Source organism: Sus scrofa, chromosome 1 (assembly GCF_000003025.6).
Source record: "Sus scrofa isolate TJ Tabasco breed Duroc chromosome 1, Sscrofa11.1, whole genome shotgun sequence".
Lineage (NCBI taxonomy): Eukaryota > Metazoa > Chordata > Mammalia > Artiodactyla > Suidae > Sus > Sus scrofa.
In genome coordinates, this window is record NC_010443.5 from 95,573,608 (window position 1) to 95,594,236 (window position 20,629).

The window sequence follows — 20,629 nt, forward strand, 5'->3', positions numbered from 1 at the left end:
GGCAGAGCACAGGCTCTTTTTTTTTTTTTTTTTTTTTTTTTTTTTTGCTTTTCTTGGCGCTCCCGCATATGAGTTCCAGGCTAGGGTCTAATCGCAGCTGTAGCTGCCAGCCTATGCCCACAGCAACTCGGATCCGAGCCGCGTCTGCACCTACACCACAGCTCACGCAACGCCGGATCGTTACCCACTGAGCAGGCAGGATCGAACCCGCACCTCATGGTTCCTAGTCGGATTCGTTAACCACTGCACCACGACGGGAACTCCAGAGCACAGGCTCTTAATCAGTGTACAGTGTTTCAGAATACAAATCTGGCAATGACACAGAAGGACCAGAGGCAGGAGAGGAAATTAGGAGGAACCAAGGTAAATGGCCAGAAATAAAACAGCAGAAACAAATGGTCCAAGTAAAAGAGGAAGAATTTTCAATGTGGAACCATTTATCTTCATATAGGGGATGCTCACTCTGCAAAACAGAACTAAAGAGAAGATCCTAGACCCTGACACAGCTAAAGAAACAGCAGGTTCCAGACAAGACAGTGGAGTAGAAGGACTTGAGTTCATCTCCTCTCATGAAAACACCCAAATCACAACTAGCTGCTGAACAAAGCACCCAAAGACAAAGAAGCCAGGCCTCAATGAGACGGGCGGGGGGCGCTTTCACAATATATACAATCCCATACCTGCTGGATAGGTGACCCACAGACCAGAACTATATCGCAGAGGCTCTTCCATAGGACTGACAGTTCCAAACCCCATGTCAAGTTTCCCAGCCTGGAGGTCTGGCACTCAGAGGAGGAGTCTCTGAAGCATTTGGCATTGAAGGTCAGCAGGGCTTAAGTACAGGAGCGCCACAGGACTGGGGAAAACAGAGACTCTACTCTTGGAAGGCACACACAGTTTCACACACACGGGATTCCAGTCCAAAGCAGAGACTCCACAAGAATATGGGCGAGGAGTTCCCATCGTGGCTCAGTGGTAACAAACCCAACTAGGATCCATGAGAATGAGGGGTCGGAGATGGGATTAAGACGGCAGAATAGAAGGACTGGAGCTCAACTTCTCTCCTAAAAACAACAAAATTCACAACTAAAGGCTGAGCAATCTTCAACCAAATGGACCAGAAACTTTCAAAATGATATCCTACTCCAGAAGACAAAGAGGAGGCCACATCAAGAGGTAGGTGGGGAGATTACGTGACATAAGCAACCCCATACCTCCCAGGTGGGAAGCCCCACAGACTGGAAACTAACTGGTTCACAGAGACTCACCTACAGGAGTGAGAGTTCTGAGCTCAACATCAAACTCCCAGGTGTGGGGATCTGGCACTGGGAGAAAGAGCCCCTGGAGCATCTGGCATTGAAGGCCAGTGGGGCTTGTGCCCAGGAGCTCCAAGAAACTGGGGGAATGGAGACCCCATTCTTAAAAGGCACACACAGACTTTCACATGCACTGGGTCCAGGGCAAAGCAAAGTCTCCATAGGAATCTGGGTCAGACCTGACTGCAGTTCTTGGAGGACCTCCTGGGAAAACAGGGGTGAATGTGGCTTGTTGTGAAGGAAGGATATTGGAGCAAAGCTCTCGGGAATATTCAGCAGCCAGCATGCCTTTCTCTGGAGGTGGCCATTTGGGAAAATCTAGCCCCACTTGTCAGTGCTGAGAAGCCCCAGGGCAAACAACAATCCAGGTGGGATCACAGCCCCACCCCTCAGTAAACAGGCCTCAGGCACACAGCTGCCTCTAATCCCATCCAGAGACTAAGCCCCACCCACATAGGGACTAGAATCAGCTCCACCTACCAGTGGGCAGGCATCAGTCCCTCCCCTCAGGAAGCCTACAGCAAGCCCCCAAAACGACTTCAGCCACAAGGGGGGCAGACACCAAAAGTGAGAGAGGCTACAACTCTTGTATCTGTAAAAAAGGTCACCACACCAAAAACCTATGAAAATGAAAAGACAGAGAACTATAACTCAGATAGCGGAGAAAGAAAAAAACCCAGAATATCAGCTAAATGATCAGGAGATTCTCAGCCACCAGGAAAAGACTTTAGAGTGTTGATGCTGAAGATGACACAAGACATTGGAAATAAACTGGAGGCAAAGATGGATAATTTACAGGAAACACTGAACAAAGAGATATGAGATATAAAACTTAAACAAGAAGTGATGCAAAATACAATAACTGAAATAAAAAATTCATTAGAAGCAGCCAACAACAGAATACAGGAGGCAGAAGAACAAATAAGAGAGGTGGACGACACATTAGTGGAAATCACGGATGTGGAACAGAAAAGAGAAAAAAGATTGAAAATAAATTGAAGAGAGTCTCGGAGAACTCTGGGACAATGTTAAACTCACCAACATCCATATTATAGGGGTGCCAGAAGGAGAAGAGATAGAGTGAGGGACAGAAAAAATATTCAAAGAGAATAATAGCCAAAAACTTCCCTAACATGGGAAAGGAACCACTCACTCAAATCCAGGAAGTGCAACAAGTATCATAAAATAAACCCAAGGAGGAATACCCTGAGACACATATTTAATCAAGTTGACCAAAATTAAAGACAAAGAGAAAATATTGAAAGCAGCTAGGGAAAAGAAACAAATAACACACAAGTGAAGGTTATTGGCAAGATTTTTATAACCAAGATAACCTTATTGGTAAGGCTATCCGTAGATTTTTCAGCAGAAACTCTGCAGGCCAGAAGGGAATGGTATGATATACTTAACGTGATGAAAGGAAAAAACCTCCAACCAAGATTACTTTACCCAGCAAGGCTCTCATTCAGATTTGAAGGAGAAATCAAAAGCTTCACAAATAAGCAAAAGCTAAGAGAATTCAAGAATACTAAACCAGCTTTACAACAAATACTAAAGGAACTTCTCTAGACAGAAAAGAAAAGCCTGCAACCGGAAACAAAAATACCGCAAATGACAAGGTTCACCAGGAAAGGTATATACACAGTAAAGATATGAAATCACCCACACACAATTATGCCACCAAAATCAGAAAATGTGAGAAAAGGAGGGTACAAATGCAGGACACTGGAGATGCACTTGCAATTAAGAGACTAAAAACTTAAAATAATCTCATATATATAATATAGACTCATATCAAAACTTCAGAGTAACTGCAAACCAAAAGTCTACAATTGATACACAAACAAATAAGAAAAATCAACTCAAATACAACACTAAAGCTAGTCATCAAACCACAAGAGGAGAGATCAAGAGAAGGGAAGAAAAAAGAGCAGCAAAAGCAAATCCAAAGCATTTAATAAAATGGCAATAAGAACATACATATCAATAATTACCTTAAATGTTAATGGACTAAACGCCCTAACCAAAAGACATAGACTGGCTGAATGGATACAAAAACAAGATCCATATATATGCTGTCTTCAAGAGGCCCATTTCACTTCTAGGGACACATACAAATTGAAAGTGAGAGGATGGAAGAAAATATCCCATGCAAATGGGAATCAAAAGAAAGCTGGAGTAACAATACTCAAAACAGACAAAATAGACTTTAAAATGAAGAATATTTTAAGAGACAAGGAAGGTCACTACATAATGATCGAAGGATCAATCCAAGAAGAAGATGTAACAATTTTAAATATCTACCCACCCAACATAGGTTCACCACAATATATAAGGCAATTGCTAACAACCTTAAAAGGACAAATTGACAACAACACAAAAATAATGGGGTACTTTAATACCCCACTTGCAGCAATGGACAGATCATCCAGATAGAAAATCCATAAGGAAACACAGGCCTTAAATAAAGCAGACTAGCAGATTTGATATTTACAGAACATTCCATCTGCAAGCAGCAGAATACACATTCTTGTCAAGCACATATGGAACATCCTCCAGGACAGATCACATTATGAGCCACAAATCAAGCTTTGGTAAATTTAAGAAAACTGAAATCACATCAAGTATCTTTTCTGACCACAACGTGTTAAGACCAGAAATCAACAACAAGGAAAAAACTGCAAAAAACACAAACACATGGAGACTAAACAATCTGCTACTAAACAACCAATGAATCGCCGAACAGACCAAAGAGGAAATCAAACAATATTTAGAGACAAATAAAAATGAAAACACAATGATCCAAAACCTATGGAATGAGCAAAGGCAGTTCTACAAGGGAAGTTTATAGCAATATAAGCTTACCTAGGAAACAAGAAAAATCTCAAATAAACAACTTAAACTTACACCTAAAGCAAACAGAGAAGGAAGAACAAATGAAACCCAAAGTTAGTAGAGGGAAAGAAATCATAAATATCAGAGCATAAATAAATGAACAGAAATGAAGGAAATAATAAAAAAAAAAAGATCAAGGAAACCAAATGCTGGTTATTTGAAAAGATCAACAAAACTGATAAACCCTTAGCCAGACTCACCAAGAAAAAAAAAAGGAAAGGGCTAAAATCAAAAAAATTAGAAATGAAAAAACTTACAACAGACATCACAGAAATACAAAGGATCGTAAGAGACTATTACAAGCAACTATACGCCAGCAAAATGGACAACCTAGAAGACATGGATAAATTCTTAGAAAGGTACAGTTCTCTAAGACTAAACCAGGAAGAAACAGAAAAGATGAACAGACCAATCCTAGGTTCTGAAATTCAAACTGTGACTTAAAAACTTCCCACAAAAAAAAGTCCAGGACCAGAGAGCTTCACAGGTGAATTCTATCAAACATTTAGAAAAGCATTAACATCTATCCTTCTGAAACTACTGCAAAAAAAAACACAGAGGAAGGAACACTCCCCAACTCATTCTATGAGGCCACCATCCATCACCCTGATACCAAAACCAGATAAAATGCAAAAAAAAGAAAGAAAGAAAATTACAGGCCAATATCACTGTTGGACATAGATGCAAAAACCCTCAACAAAATACTAGCAAACCAAATCCAGAAACACACTAAAAGGATCATATACCATGATCAAATGGGATTCATCCCAGGGACCCAAGGATTTTTCAATATCCGTAAGCCAATCAGTGAGTTACACCACATTAACAAACTAAAGAATAAAAACCATACGATCATTTCAACAGAATGAAATGATGCCATTTGCAGCAACATGATGGCCCTAGAGATTATCATACCAAATGAAGTTAGTCAGTGAAAGACAAACATCATATTATCACTTATGTGGAATCTAAAAAAAAAGGATACAAATGAACTTATTTGTGGAACAGAAACAAACTCACAGACTTTGAAAACAAACTTACGGTTACCAAAGGGGACAGGTAGGGGGAGGGACTGACTGGGGGTCTGGGATCAGCACATGCACACTTCTGTATATGGAATGACTGGCCAGCAGGTAACTGCTGTACAACACAGGGAATTCTACCCAATATTCTGTGATAATCTATATGGGAAAATAATCTGAAAAAGAATGGATGTGTGTATACATATAACTGAATCACTTTGTTGTACAGCAGAAATAATTGCCACATAAAAAAATAAAAATGTTTTAGAAAAGAAAAAGAAATTGTAGACCTCACAAATCATACTCAGAAATGGCAATGTTTTGAAGTTCCCACTATCGTGCAGCAGAAACAAATCTGACTAGTAACCATGAGATTGCAGGTTCAATCCCTGGCTTGCTCAGTGGGTTAAGGATTCGACGTTGCCCTGAGCTGTGACGAAGGTCGCAGACAACGCTTGGATCTCATGTTGCTGTGGCTGTGGTGTAGGCCAGTGACTACAGCTCCAATTCAACCCCTAGCCTGGGAACTTCCACATGCCATGGCTGCAGCCCTATAAAGCAAAACAAACAAACAAAAAAGCCATGTTTGAGAAAATGTTTCTTTGAAACTGATGTGTGTGGACCCTCTAGTTACTAGGGAACAGTTTTAACACATACCTGTTCATCAAATCCCCAATTCAGTCCTTCTAGAATAACACAGGCCAATTTATTCTTCACCGTCGTCAGGTTATAATTCAATAACCAATCCCGAATCACAGCTATCTCAGAGGCAGAAGGTCGCCAAAGATATAAAGGCAGTTCTTTAAACAAGTATAAAGAGACCTTATTTAAAAGAAAATAGTAAAAATTAAAATCAAAACTTAAGGACAATTTTATATTACAATACTACATTATTGAAGTGCTTGCAGAAATTCTTCTCCAAGCGAAGTGGGGCTCTGATTTTTAGACAATGAAATGAAAACCCAATCGAATGAATATTAAAACTAATGATAGATACACCAAAAGCACACTCCACGTTTTTTATACGTAAACTGGTATACTTCTTTTAAAAAAAAAATCAACATATTATGATCCAAATTTAAAGTCATGATAAGTAAGTGGAAATTTTACAAAAAGATTTTAGCACTTGAAATAATTATTTCTTCTATGGCATTTTAAAAATTACTTATATTATCTTCAAAGCATTCTAGAAAGGAGGTACCTGGCATGGATGGAGGTAAAGATGAAACAAGAACAACCAAGAGTTACTGTTTGTTGAAACTGGATGATGGGTACATAGCAATCTTTATGCCAGTCTCTACTTCTGCATACATTTGAAAGAGTCTAAAGCTTTTTATATCCCATACCAAAAAAGTAACATACACTTTCCATATAAACCATGATACACAATTTATTCTTTGTTTAGGAAAAAAAGTACGTTTCATAAAGCAATCTATCATTGAATCTGCTCACTCATGAATGTGATGAAGTAATGACAGTTATCAGTCATCCATCCTATAGGGATAGTGCAGTGACTGTAAGATGGAAAGGCTCTGTGCAAATACAGGCCTAGAGGAAAATACTACCACTTCAAACCTTCCTCCTGAAGTTATGATGCATGACCACCTGCCACTAGAAAACCTCACTCATCATGGCGTTATTATAGATTATCAAGAAAATCTTCAGTTAAGTGTGTTTTTTAAAATGAGACACTCATACAATAGAATACTATTTGGTCATAAAAAGGGGTGAAGCACTGACATGTGTGCTACCACATGGATGAACTTGGAAAACACTATACTAAGTGAAAGAAGCCAGTCACAAAGGACCACATATTGTATGATTCCCTTTATGTAAAATGTCCAGAACAGTTACATCTATAAAAACAGAAAGTAGATTAGTGGCTGCTTCGGGCTAGAGCAGATGAAGTGTGACAGCTATGGGGTATGTGGTTTCTTTCTGAGGTGACGAAAATGTTCTGAAATTGACAGTGGTGATAGCTATACATATCTGTGAACATACTAAAAATCACTGACTTGTACATTTTAAATAAGTGAATTGTATGGTGTATGAATTATATTTCAATAAAGCTATTTTTAAAAATTACATAAAGGAGTTCCTATCGTGGCTCAGTGATTAACAAACCCGACTAGTATCCATGAGAATGCAGGTTCAATCCCTAGCCTTGTTCAGTGGGTTAAGGATCTGGAGTTGCTCTGAACTGTGGCATAGGTCACAGATGCAGCTCAGATCCTGCACTGTTGTGGCTGGGGCTGTGGCAAAGGCCAGCAGCTGCAGCTCCAATTCAACCCCTAGGCCTGGGATGTCCACATGCCTCAGGTACAGCCCTAAAAAAAAGACCAAAAAAATTACATTAAAGGAGTTCCCATTGTGGCTCAGCAGTAACGAATCTGACTAGCATCCAAGAGGACATGGGTTCAGTCCCCGGCCTTGCTCAGTGGATTAGGATAAGGCGTTACCATGAGCTATGATGTAGGTCCCAGATGCAGCTCAGATCCTACATTGCTGTGGCTGTGGCTATGGCTGTGGTGTAGGCCGGCAGCTGCAGCTCCAATTCAACCCCTGGCCTGGGAACTTCCATATGCTGTGGGTATGACCCTAAAAAGACAAAAAAAAAAAGAAAAAACCTAAAGATTACAAAAGGGATTGTGACAAACAACGAAACTAAACAATGTGTCTTGCTCAACTTAAATTATTACTTTTAATTTCACTCTTCATTTCCAAGTAAGCGTTGTCTCTTCCAAGAAAAACAATTACAATTATGAAGGCCAAAACAAAATTATGAAATAAAACTGTGAATTAACCACAGGCTATAACTAAAGTGAAAACTTGCCTCTGAAGGAGGTGGGAAAGTCAGTTGGAGGAGATAAAAAGAAACAACCCACAAATTTTTACCACAGTGGCTAATCCCAAGCAGGCACCATGAACAGCACAGAACCTGCAACACAGTAGATGTTCTCTTCACCTCGTTTACACCAACTCAGTCATCCCAACCACTGTACTATTCTTCTCACTGCTCCAATAGCCAAGGTTTAAATGAAAGGGGGGGAAAAAAAAAAGGAAACAAAATCTGTGCTCTCACCATTCCAACCTGGTCAATGGTGTCTTGAACTCTATCCAGAAGAACAGAAATTATCTCTGGGTGAATAGCTGTGATGGCCCCTAAAAGCTCTCGGCCAACTTTTGAAAAAGTTTCTCTTGTGGACAGAGTGACATAAGATACCTAAAAGCGAGAAGGGGGGAAGATGGCATTTTTAATTCCAATTATCAGTAAAACTACATTTCCAGAATTTATTCAGGACATTTTCAAGTAAAGTAAAAGAATCTCCAATTGAGTCTTGGCTCACACCATGTTTTCAAAACTTCAGATGGCAGAGGGTCTACCCTGAGTCTGAAGGCATGAGAACAGACAAAGCAGAAAGGCGACTATGTAACAATTGCAAGGGCTGGACTCAGAAAACATATCCCAGAGTTGGCAGAGGAATCAAATAGTCCTTTCTACATTAAAACTTTTCTAATTTTGAGGAAACCAAGAAGACGATGAAAATCAGAATGCATTTCATGGAAACATCTATTCTCTCTAAAAAAACGAGGTCCTCCGAGTTTCTGCAGTGGCACAATGGGACTGGCAGTGTCTCTGGAGCACTGGGATGCAGGTCCGATCCCTAGCCTGGCACAATGGATTAAGGATTCAGCATTGCTGCCACAGAGGTTGCAACTGTGGCTCGGATCTGATCCCTGATCCCAGAATTCCATATGCTGCAGAGTGGGGGAAAAAAGTGGGGGGGGGGGGAGTTTCAAATATACCAATGTTTATCAACTCCTCTTGAACAAGGTCTTCTAAAACTACAAGTTACAATCCATTCATGCCAATGACAGTAGTTGCTGTTTTTTTTTTTTTTTAATACAATGGAACACAGCAGAAAAATAAGAGAATAGAATAAAATAGAACGGAAAACTGTGAAAGTACATCACAGTCAGATTAAGTATTGCTTCAATTTCACACAAACACAAACACACGCAGGATCAGAAGGTAGCTTTTACTTTAAAAAAAAATGGTCAAAACACCTGAAACATCATTCAAGAGCATAAATATTACTTTAGCAATGGATCTTCAGAATGCCAAATAATATAGGTGAAAATATATATCCTCCCCTCAATTTTTTTCAGACCTTGAAGCTTAATACAGTATCTGATCCTGGAAAGTTCTTTTAGATTATCCAGTTCTGTCATTCTCAACCTGGAGCATCAAGGGGAATGATAATAAATCTTCCAACATAATTTTACTTAAATTTGGACGAAATTTTTTTTCTTTTTGCCTTTTCTAGGGCCGCTTCCCTCGGCATATGGATGTTCCCAGGCTAGAGGTCTAATCAGAGCTGTAGCTGCTGGCCTGCGCTAGAGCCACAGCAACTCAGGATCCAAGCCTCGTCTGCGACCTACACCACAGCTCATGACAACGGCGGATCCTTAACCAACTGAGCAAGGCCAAGGATCGAACCTGCAACCTCATGGTTCCTAGTCGGATTCATTAACCACTGTGTCAAAACGGGAACTCCGAGAGGAGGAAATTTTTTTTATAAACAGATAAATGACAACCTATAGTGAAAGTATTTTTTTTTAAAGTACACACAAAACTCCAAATAATGTTTTGGTAATCATTTGAGTTATGCCCATCAACACTTGGGGGTCCAAAGTTCACTCCCTTCCATGGTTAGGGGTGGCTCAGGAAAGAGTGAAGAAAGCAAGGCACTCATCCCGCCTGTCATTTTACAGAGGAAGAAACTGAAGCCCAGGCTGGTAAGGTATCTTTTCTGATATGAGATGGGCAAAGAGCAGTGGAGTTAAAACAAAGCCACACTGTCTACCTCTAGGTTCAGTATCCTTTCCACCAGCTCATTAAAATTGGCTAGGAGAGTTCGCATCGTGGCTCAGTGGTTAAGGAACCCGACTAGTAACCATGAGGCTGGGGGTTTGATCCCTGGCCTTGCTCAGTGGGTTGAGGATTTGGCATTGCAATGGGCAGTGGTGTAGGTCGCAGATGTGGCTCAGATCCTGCATTGCTGTGGCTGTGGTGTAGGCCAGGAGCTGTGGCTCCAATTCGACCCCTAGCTTGGGAACCTCCATATGCCATGGGTGCAGCCCTAAAAAGACGAAAAATAAATAAGTAAAGAAAATAAAATAAAATTGGCTGAGGAGTCAGGTTTCTGTGTTCCTGGCAGGGTCAGTGGAGTGGAGATGTGGGGGCTGGGGCAGGGGGACAGAAAGAATAAAAACTATGACTGACAGGCTGTGCCAGACTGTCCATTTCTTACCAAAACTCATACATCAAATGAGAAACAGGGGAAAATGATTCACATTTTCAATACTCCTTATAGATGATCTCCTTCCACAAGTGCAGACAATACAAGGTTTTCATTTTTTTTTTTAAGCACTCTCAAAAGAATCAATGGATGGACAATTCAAAAGAATGTCTTCAGCTTATTTCTAAAGCTTAACATGCTAACCTCATATATCTCTAGAACAATAATTTTTATGAAGTCTTCATCCACATTGGTTCTTCTGGCCTGAGCCATCTGAGCAAAAGTAGTTAGAAGGCAAATCTCTTCTGAGCTATTCATGGAAGAAAGACACTTCTCAAAGTTCACAAAATGTTCTGGGTCTGAAAGTTCAAGAAAATTAAAGTAAGAAAGGAATAAACATAGATCACTTTAATTACTCTTCCAGAGAGAAATAAGATATAAGTGAATTTCTACAGGCATCAGGAAGGCTGGGCCAGATGAAATTCCAATTCTAAATATAATGTTGCTTCAGGCAACATTTAACAAGCTTCAGTTTCCTCATGTGTCTCAAAAGGTTATTTAAGATTAGATGTCACGTCACTGGTGAAGTGCTTTGTGAACTGCAAAGCACTGCTACTGTCACTAGGCAAGACATCCTCAATGGCACACTTAAAGCTTCTTGGTAACTGTCAGCCAAATGGATGATAACCCTATCAATGAAAAACTGCTAAGACTAGCAAACTACCTAGTACCAACATGGCATTCTACACAAAAGATATATGCTTATAAATGAAAATCCAGGGCAAAAAAGTAGCTATAATCAGAGTTCCCATTGTGGCTCAGTGGAAATGAACCCAACTAGTATCCATGAGGGGCAGGTTTGATCCCTGGCCCTGCTTAGTGGGTTAAGGGTCCAGCATTGCTGTGAGCTGTGGCTCAAATTTTGCATTGCTGTAGCATAGGCTGGCAGCTGCAGCTCCGATTCGACCCCTAGCCTGGAAACTTCCATATGCCACAAGTGCATGTGGCCTAAAAAAAAAAAAAAAAGCTATAATCACTACTGAAATGCTGATGAATATGATTAATAATATGTATATTTTGCCTATCCCTCAGAAGGTGCTGTGTAAGCAATATTACTTTTTGTCACTAGGGGGCAGTCTTGACAAACAGCTTTGCCATACTGGACAAATAACTAAATGCTGCAAAGGCATTTAGCTGTGTAGAGGGAAGAAGACAGTCTGTTTAAAAAATACATCCCCAAAGGAACTTTCTAAAGTAAGAAGACAACAAGCCAACAATTCCTTTCATATGTTTACACATTTAAGAAATCAATGGTAGTTCATCGAATTGCCAGTATTTTCAAAATAACTCCATGGGGCATTTACCAACCCAATCTTCATTTCCCATCCCCAAACTGCGTTTAAAATAGAATTTACCATCCAGAGCACTTGAAGAATAATGAAAATTGAAATCATCATTCTAATAAGTCAAAACAACAAATAAGTCTCTTAAATTTCAAAATGATTACACAGAGTAAAACATTCTCTCTCAGTCCTTCTATAAGCAAAAAGAATAAAGCTAAAAGAGAAAAGACACACAGGCAGGAAAGGTGGATGCTGCATATTTTGGCAAGGCTGTACCTTGGAGGTGCTTCTTGCACTCAGCAGGCGGGAGGGCAGTGCAGAGCTTTTCCAGATTCCCACTCTCCACCTGGTGCATGAGGTAGAAAAGCTTCCAGAGCATCTGGACAGACAAGGTCCCGTACGGCATTTCTGACATAAACAGCCAAATGCCAAGTCTACATGTTTTTAAAAAAAAAAAGGCAGGAATAATTTTATGTGTCAGTTAACTTCAGCACACTGAGAAAGTAAACAAACCTTCAGCTAATAGGGAAAAATTCTTAAATCACACAACAGCAATTTTTCTAGCATGCTTCAGTCATAAACACCTCGAGCATGAATAACAGTAACAGCAAACACAGAAGGGAATTTATTTTTTATTTTTGGCCACCCAGCAGCATATGGAGTTCCCAGGCCAGGGATCAGATCTGAGCCTCAGTTGCGACCTACACCAATGGCAATACTGGATCCTAACCCCACTGTGCTGGGCCAGGGATCGAACCTATATCCCAAAGCTGCAGAGACACTGCCAATCCTATTACGCCACAGCAGGAATTCCAATAACAGCAAATACAGGTACTGTTCTAATCACCACGTCATCTATTTATCATCTCATTCCATCCCCACTGAAACCAAGGCAATCACCATTACTGATATCGCCAGTTTACACATGAGGCTACCGGAACACACAGAGAGTGGTAAGATCCGGGTGACAGAAAGGCTGCTTAGATTGGATGTGTGTGTCTAAGCGGGCACACAGGTACGTGTGTGGGCACACAGACACATGTGAGGTGGCATGGGGTGGGAGGGGGATCAAAAGTCCTCTGTGACTCCTCACTCACCACCAAATGACATTCAAACTCCTCAGCCCCACGTTCAAAAGCTTCCACAAAATAGCTCAGATCCATATTCCCAACCAGAGCCCTCTCTGCATTCAGATTATTAAACCACTCCTGGACAAGTGTAGAGAAGCCCCCAACTCCATTCATGAACTCACACCCCTGCCCTGCCCTGCCCATGTCCTCCTCAGCACTATTATGGAATTCTAACCACACCTGACGGTGGCATTATCATATCTGGAGACTTTCTGGAAAATGCATAATCCCACAGCCCATTTAAGAGATTCTGCTCTTACAGGTCACAGCTGAGGCCCAAGAAATTTTTTTTTTTTTTTTTTTGGTTGCATGCAAAAGTTCCCAGGCCAGAGACTGAACCAGCAGCAACTCAAACAACAGTAGTGTCAATGTTGAATCCTTAACCCCAAATTTGCACTTTTTACAGTCAGCCCCAGATAACTCAGACTCAAGCAGTCCCTAAACCACACAGCGCGACATAAATGTGTAATTTACGTACACATACTAGCATACAGCAATTTGACAGTAGAAACCAAGTCTTTGTATAAATCATTAACCCAGAATCTTATCTTTAGTTACCCACTAACTAAACCAGTATCTCAAAAACAATCAATACTTAATACTTATTAATATGTTATAAAAATTTTATCTCAATAAAAACATATATATATATAAAAGAAAAACAGGGAGGTACTCAAATCTCTTGCTGTATTTTGGGCAAAACTACAATTTAGCCAACTATAAATAAACAAAGTTAAATAATTGAGAAATAGAAATTAAATAGTGCACAGTTTAACCCATGTCTGTGCACCACGAGGCCACAGTGACCCAAACAACCTCAACCCTCACTCTGAAAAGCAACCGCTAGACTCCTGAGCCAGAGCTGAAGAAACTTCTCTAAGTTCAAGTAGGTCAGGATTCTGTCTTATTGAATCATTATCTCAACACTTTACATACAACTTCATGTTCTTATATAGCGGATCCCAAGACAGTGAGGCCTAAAATGTAATGTCATAAGACAGAATATTTCCAACTATAAAATTCCCTATAGAGTGGACATAACGTAAGTCTGGCTTAGGTTTTTGCTCTCCATCTTTGGGTTTTGGTGTGTTTTGTTTAAGGTTGGGAGATAGCTACTGTCAGAAATTTCCACTAGAGTGACAAATAAATTTAAATTTCAAGGCTTTAAATACCTGATTTTTTTCATTTTATTGAAGTATAAATTATTTGAAAGGTTGTATTAATTTTATCTGATTCTCATATGACATACTTCCTAAAATAATTTTACTCAAGAAAAATAGCAGAGATCCCGTTACGGCTCAGCAGTAATGAAATCAACTAGTACCCATGAGGACATGGGTTCAATCCCTGGCTTCACTCAGTAGGTTAAAGCATCCTGCATTGCTGTGAGCTGTGATGTAGGTCACAGACTCGGCTAGGATCCCGTGTTGCTGTGGCTGTGGCGCAGGCCAGAGGCTACAGCTCCAATTCAACCCTTAGCCTGGGAACTTCCATATGCCCAGATGTGGCTCTAAAAAGACAAAAACAAAAAGAAGAAGAAGAAAAAAAAAATAGCTATAAGCATTTGTAAATTTAAAACAATTATCTTTGAATTACATACATTACAGGAGGGCTCACAGCTCAGTGTGTAAGACCTAGTAAGGAACTAGGGTCTTTCCTCTAGAAAAGCTCTGCCTCTTAGCTTAAACAAATACAAGATCGGGTGACGAGAGATCAGAGATGGAAGACTTTTCCCGAGCACCAGGCCAGCTTCTGGTGAGCAGGTGCTACTGCACTGAACCCCTGCAGGCTTCTCTGCACAGGATTTGGTGTACCTGGTGAGACCACCAAATTAGGGATGAGAGAATCTAAAGATAAGTTTCTCACCCCAAACTCTATTTATCTTTGACTCATGCCTTCTGAGTATCTAACAGTAGTTTTAAGACTTAGTCGAAGAGTCCTGACCTTTCTTTGAGTACTCTGCTCTTCATCTGAAACCACACAAAAACCACTACTACATTTGAAAAGTCCTATATGATTTAAAAAGTCTTTTCACACACCACTGCATTTACCCTCATAACATACCCATGAGGTCCATAGAACAGGCAGTATTGTTATCATCTCTACTTTATAAATGAACAAAGTGAGACCACAAATATTAAGTGACTTGCCCAGTGAAGGGCAAAGAAACAGATGGAGTTCCCATGGTGGTGCAACGGGTCAGCAGCATCTCTGCAGCACTGGAACACAGGTTTGACCTCCGTCCTGGCACAGTGGATTAAGGACCCAGTACTGCCACAGCTGCGGCCCAGATCCTATCCCTGGCCGAAGAACTCCATATGCCGCAAGGTGGCCAAAAAAGAAAAAAAGCAAAAGAAATAGACAAAACACCTTGACATTATTATAAAAGTTCCACTTCAGTCAATGACTTTCACTCCAGTCTTTCTCACTAGTCTGGGAGCTATTTCTCAATAATTAGCATCAAACTTCTTACCTTTTGGCTTTCAGCACATGTAGGACAGCTCTCAAAAACAGCTCATCAAACTCCACCTGTAGTTTCTCCATGGAGTAGGGCTGCAAGGCCAATCCTGAGCCTTGGTTGTGGCTCACATACTGTGCCCAATGGTCACTCACATAACCAAGGGTCATCCTAAGCATGAGGAAAGGCAATAGAGCACTTTGCATGAAGGCACTCAACACCAGCATCTTTACAATACATTTGAAGCATTATTTTATTCAATACGTATTTACTCAGCACTTACTATCTTCTAGGTTCTCAGGGGAATGCAGTGGAGGCAAAAAACCTAACCTCGTGGAGCTTCCATTTAGTGAAGGGCAAAAAGACAATAAACAAAATAGAGTAAAAGGAACAGACTGTCACATGGTTCTGACTGACACTGAGAAAGATACGTAGGAGAAAAAAATAAAATTTCTCTGGAGTTGAGGAGAAGAGTGGCTTCCTGGAGAGGGACCCCTGAGTAAAGACTGGAAGCAATCTTGAGATCTACAAGAAGAACATCCAGATAGAGGAAGCAACCAGTGTGAAGGCTGCAAAGTATAGGATGAAGGCTGAGAGCTGGCCACTGGATTAGTTAGTAGCATAAAGTTCATTAGCAACCTGCATTTTTCAGAGCTGTCTGGGTAGTCCTGGGGGAAAAGCCTGACTGTGGAGAGTTCAAGTCTTTCAGGGCATCCTGTATCATTTAGTTGACTTTATGAAGCTGACAGATATGGATGTAAAATAATTAAAAATCAAGTATGTTTTGGAATCAAAAGTGTGAAAGTGAGAAAAGATGGGTAGTTTTTTGGAAGTTTTCTTTGGAGGTAAGGAAGGTTGAAAGAAATAACAGTATATTTACATGCTACAGGGAATGACCCAGTAAAGATAGAAAAACTGATGATACAGAAAAGAGGATACAAAATTAACTTAGTGAAAAGTAGTACACAGTCTCAGAATTTACTGCTAGTTGATAACAGAAACATAAACCAGCTTTCAATCAAAGAAATGATAATGTTTTGTGAATTCAACTACAGTGGCCATTGAAGTATTTGCTATTTTCTTTAAACAGTATTTTATAGAAATCAGAATAAGCATAAACAAGAGAGAAAACAGGGCATAATGATGCAAGGGCTACTGCCAATTTTCCACAGCTACTTGACAATACCCAGACAAAAGCTAGGAGGCAGAGGAGAAGAGAGTAAAGGAAGGTGAAAGACTGTATTTTCTTTGATCCCTTCTCTCTAGTCGAGTTCAACCCAGCAGCTGCTTTGAAGATTCTGACCCCAAGAACGAATGTCTAACAAACTAGTTAAAATTGAGACAATTAACCAAATATTCTGACTGGAAGTATTTATTTAAATTCCCATCTGGAAGATGATGAAGAAAAAAATTCTTACTTTCATGAGAAATACGATCTGAACTACACCACTAAAATGCCCATCATCCCAATTATACAGTGTCTGTAACTTGACCAAGGTGAAAGTCAACAGAAACAGACGTACCAAGAGCAATATTACCTGATCATATAACCAATTCGCTTGACAAACTGCCTATAGCGTGCTCTATTAAAAGTTTCTAACCCCACAGCCAAAAGTTCCACTAAGGAGTCAGCAAAGGCAAAAATTTTCATCATATCTTGAGGTCTTGTTGTTTCAGGTAAATAATCACCTAGAAGTTAAAAGAAAAAAAATTATATTGACCATGGAAAAACACTGCAAGTATTGGATGTCAATACTTTAATGAGGAAACAAAGCCAAGATGGAGAATCCCCACTGCTCTGGTTCCTAGGTCAATGTGCAATGGGAAACTTGAGACAAAGTGCAAAATTAAAACAATTTAGGACAGCTAGGAGATGTGCAAGCTCATCAACCTTTTGGCATTTAAGCACCAGACAGGAAACTACAATCATAAGAGAAAGGAAGGAAGCCTCACTGAGGTGATGTGAGTCTCCATACAGTATGGCCAGGCAAGGGGACCTGAATCAGAGGCCCGCAGGAAGCGGAAGACTTGATGCTTAGTGTCTGTATTTGCGCTTGCCCCACCACACTCTACACATGACCAAAGAAAACAGTCTACCTTTTGCTTTGAACCCAAGAAGATGCTGAAAGAGGTCATGAAATGGAAACTGTGATAAAAGAATAACCAAGTCATCTTCATTAAGGAGAATCCAACTGGTCTCGGGGTCTTCGTCCTAAGGGAAAAGATGCAGAATCACGTCAGCTGATGTGATCACATGACACCATGGTCTAGAGGTGCAGGAGCCAAATATCATAGGTCTCAACCTGGTATTCTCATGAGTTCTCATGGGTTTCGCCTCCAGGACAGAGATTTATACCATCAGTCTCATTTGATGACCCATAAATCCCCTGAAATTGCAAGCACAGTTTTATGTGCATCTGAGTCATATCCACTCTTCAGTGGCTAAAACTGCTGTCATTAAATTTCTATCCCAAAAAAGATGAAAAAATTCTCCTAGAATAGAGATCTCATTACATAAAGCTCAGTGCTTTGACAACATCTATTAAAGAACCATGCATTAGAGTCCATGTTATTCTAGGTACAAGTCTCTTCTTGCCCCAAATTAAGGTCTACTGCAGTACTCAACTGACTTATCAAGAAGCAATTGGCATTTGCTATGGTTAACTGAAGTTTTGTTGTCAATTAGTGGCACTGAAAAAAGAAAAAACGTAACAGCAGTCATACACAGGGGAAAGAGCTGGAGATTTTTGTTTGATACAGAGCACTGTAGTCTTCTTAGAAAGCAAACTGATTTGTGTCCTAAGATATGCCACATTCAAAAGGGAATACTGTAAAAAGATACGGAGATCCCGAATTAATTATCACCTCAACTTCAACAAAGGACTAGTGCAATTCACTCATAATTTCCTGAAGCCACTCATTTTTACCTCTTACATGACCTAAATGGCTAACAAACAAGGGCCTCAGAGATCCCTACTAGTAGGGCAATAGTTCCCAGCTCCAGCTGTATATGAGAAGCACCAGGGAGGCTCTTAAACATTTGGATGTCTGGTTGTGAGCCCAAGCAAGGTTTTTAAGTTGCCCAGGTGGTTCTAATAGACGGCCAGTATCAAGATCCACTGACATGGACATCCACAGTGCCTTCTGTCCCCTCGGCCTTGGAAGAATAGAAAATAGAAATTTATCTTCTATCTTCCAAATGAGAAGATCTAGAAGAGACGTTTGTAAGCATTAAGGCAGAACCTTGTAAGCTCCAGCTCTTTAGACTTGAGAGAATTTGAAGATTAGACCTCAAGTCCCAAAAATTATACCTACGTAAAAGGAAATCTTAATAGAAAGTGTGCACAATATGTAAATACTTCCAGGTTCCAAACTCTCCCAGCTGCACAGGGAGACAGACTAGAGAAGGGCAGCGGCATCAACACAGGCTCAGAGCACAGGTTCCAGAGGCTCCACATTTAATGACCATGTGATGTGGGACAAAGTCCCTCACCCCTGCCTCACACCTGTTTCCTCATCTCTAAAATGGGGGTGACAACAGTACTCATCTTGTGGGGCTGCCAAGAATTAAAAAAAAAAAAGGGCTGATATGTGAAAAGTGCTTAGAGCAATATTTGGCACATAAAAAGAGGAGTTCAGACATGATGCATCTAAATGCTGCAAACATGACACCTCACCTCTTCTCCTCCCTCGTCTACTAGTGTCCACGTCCCTGACGCAGGCCCTGAGGAGGATGGCTTCCGCTCACTGGGCTTCATGTGGCACAGAAATTCTGCTCGGTTTCTACAGGACAGGGAAAATCACTCCAATCAAAATATAAACATAGAAAGCCCAATAGATCATCTACTCACCGTGAAGAAGAGTCAGACATCAACCTGATTTTCAAAAGGTTTGAGTTAGTAAACAAGAAATAGAAAGCGGCTAAAACTCAAGGAGACCCACGCTTCACTAATTGTGGCATACAGACCATGGCCACTCTGAGTCCTAATGACAAGGAGCCAAAGAGAAGTGGTTATGCTAGCACAGTGCCGCACGCCGAGGCCTCAGGACACACAGGATGGCCACAGTCTAATCAGCTCACAAAGTGTTTAGGAAACATGCTTTACTGAATAAAAAAGGATAACCCCCAGATAATGCAGCAGCTGGTTCAGGGAATAAAAGCACATCTAAACACCATGGGTAAGAGCAGCGCCCTGTTCCTGGCAGTTAGAGAGAGGAATCTGGGGGGTGCCAGGCTTTCACAAAGTGTTGGCTGGACCTGACAAAAGCAAATAATGAGAGAAGTTTCTTCTGAGATCACCACCTGGTTCTCAGCACCCTGTTGCTCTCTGGCCTGACTCCCAAAATTCATCCATTCCCTCCTTTCCCCAGGAGCTCTCCTCGGGACTCCCTGCTCCAGAGCCCTGCCAGCCTGGCTCCAGCCATGTAGCTCCAAGTGTCCATCGGGAGCTGTCACTAGCTATGCACACTTGCAAGCCCCAATGACCTAAATTTACCTCCTTCCCTAACAGCTGTCCTTTCTGTCTTTTTGGTCTGTTAGAGCTGCCAACACCCTCTCAGTCACACAGACTCCGAGGCTACAGAGTTAAGGCTGAGCCACTCCTTTCCCGTCTTTTCCTTATTTAATCAGCTACTTAATCCTTTCCTTCCAGGTCCCCACAGTCTCCTTCCCATGACCATCACCCCATTTCAGGCTTAGAGGCAAAGAGGCTTTCCCAGACCAAGAGCCAGTGGTAGTAACACAGTTCAAGGTCACCTAGACACAGTGGCCTTCTCCCCCATTTAAGGATGTGTCCTCTCCATGCTGGGTTGGGTTCCAGGGCTGGGAGAGCCAGGCGTCTGCAATTGTACTTCCGTGAAGCTGAAGCACATCTTCTTCTGCCTCCAATCCAGCCCAATCTTCCCTAAGGACAACTTTTACCCTTGTTCAAAACCCTCAATTACTACAAAGGCCGGACCATCTCAAATCTGTGTCTCAATTTCAAGGGCTTCTATAATCCAGCTCTTGCCAGTTGTTCAGCTTTATTACCACTCCCCCCACACACCCTTTCCCTCCAGCCAAGCTGATCTTCTGCCTGCCCCACACGGCTCCTTCCCACACTCTGGGCCACTGCTCCCTGCCCTCCTTCCGCCAAAATTGGTTCCACTCTTCAAACCCAGCT

At 41.1% G+C, this 20,629-nt stretch overlaps 1 protein-coding gene across 1 annotated transcript in view; it reads right to left on the reverse strand.

Moving 5' to 3' along the window:
* Positions 1 to 20,629, reverse strand: part of EPG5 (ectopic P-granules autophagy protein 5 homolog) — a 123,016-nt gene that overhangs the window by 79,829 nt on the left and 22,558 nt on the right. The window contains 8 exon segments of the mRNA XM_021092525.1: positions 5,891 to 6,055; positions 8,316 to 8,456; positions 10,741 to 10,895; positions 12,156 to 12,313; positions 15,483 to 15,638; positions 17,006 to 17,156; positions 17,565 to 17,679; positions 19,145 to 19,250. Of these exon segments, the coding sequence (XP_020948184.1) occupies positions 5,891 to 6,055; positions 8,316 to 8,456; positions 10,741 to 10,895; positions 12,156 to 12,313; positions 15,483 to 15,638; positions 17,006 to 17,156; positions 17,565 to 17,679; positions 19,145 to 19,250 (1,147 nt within the window).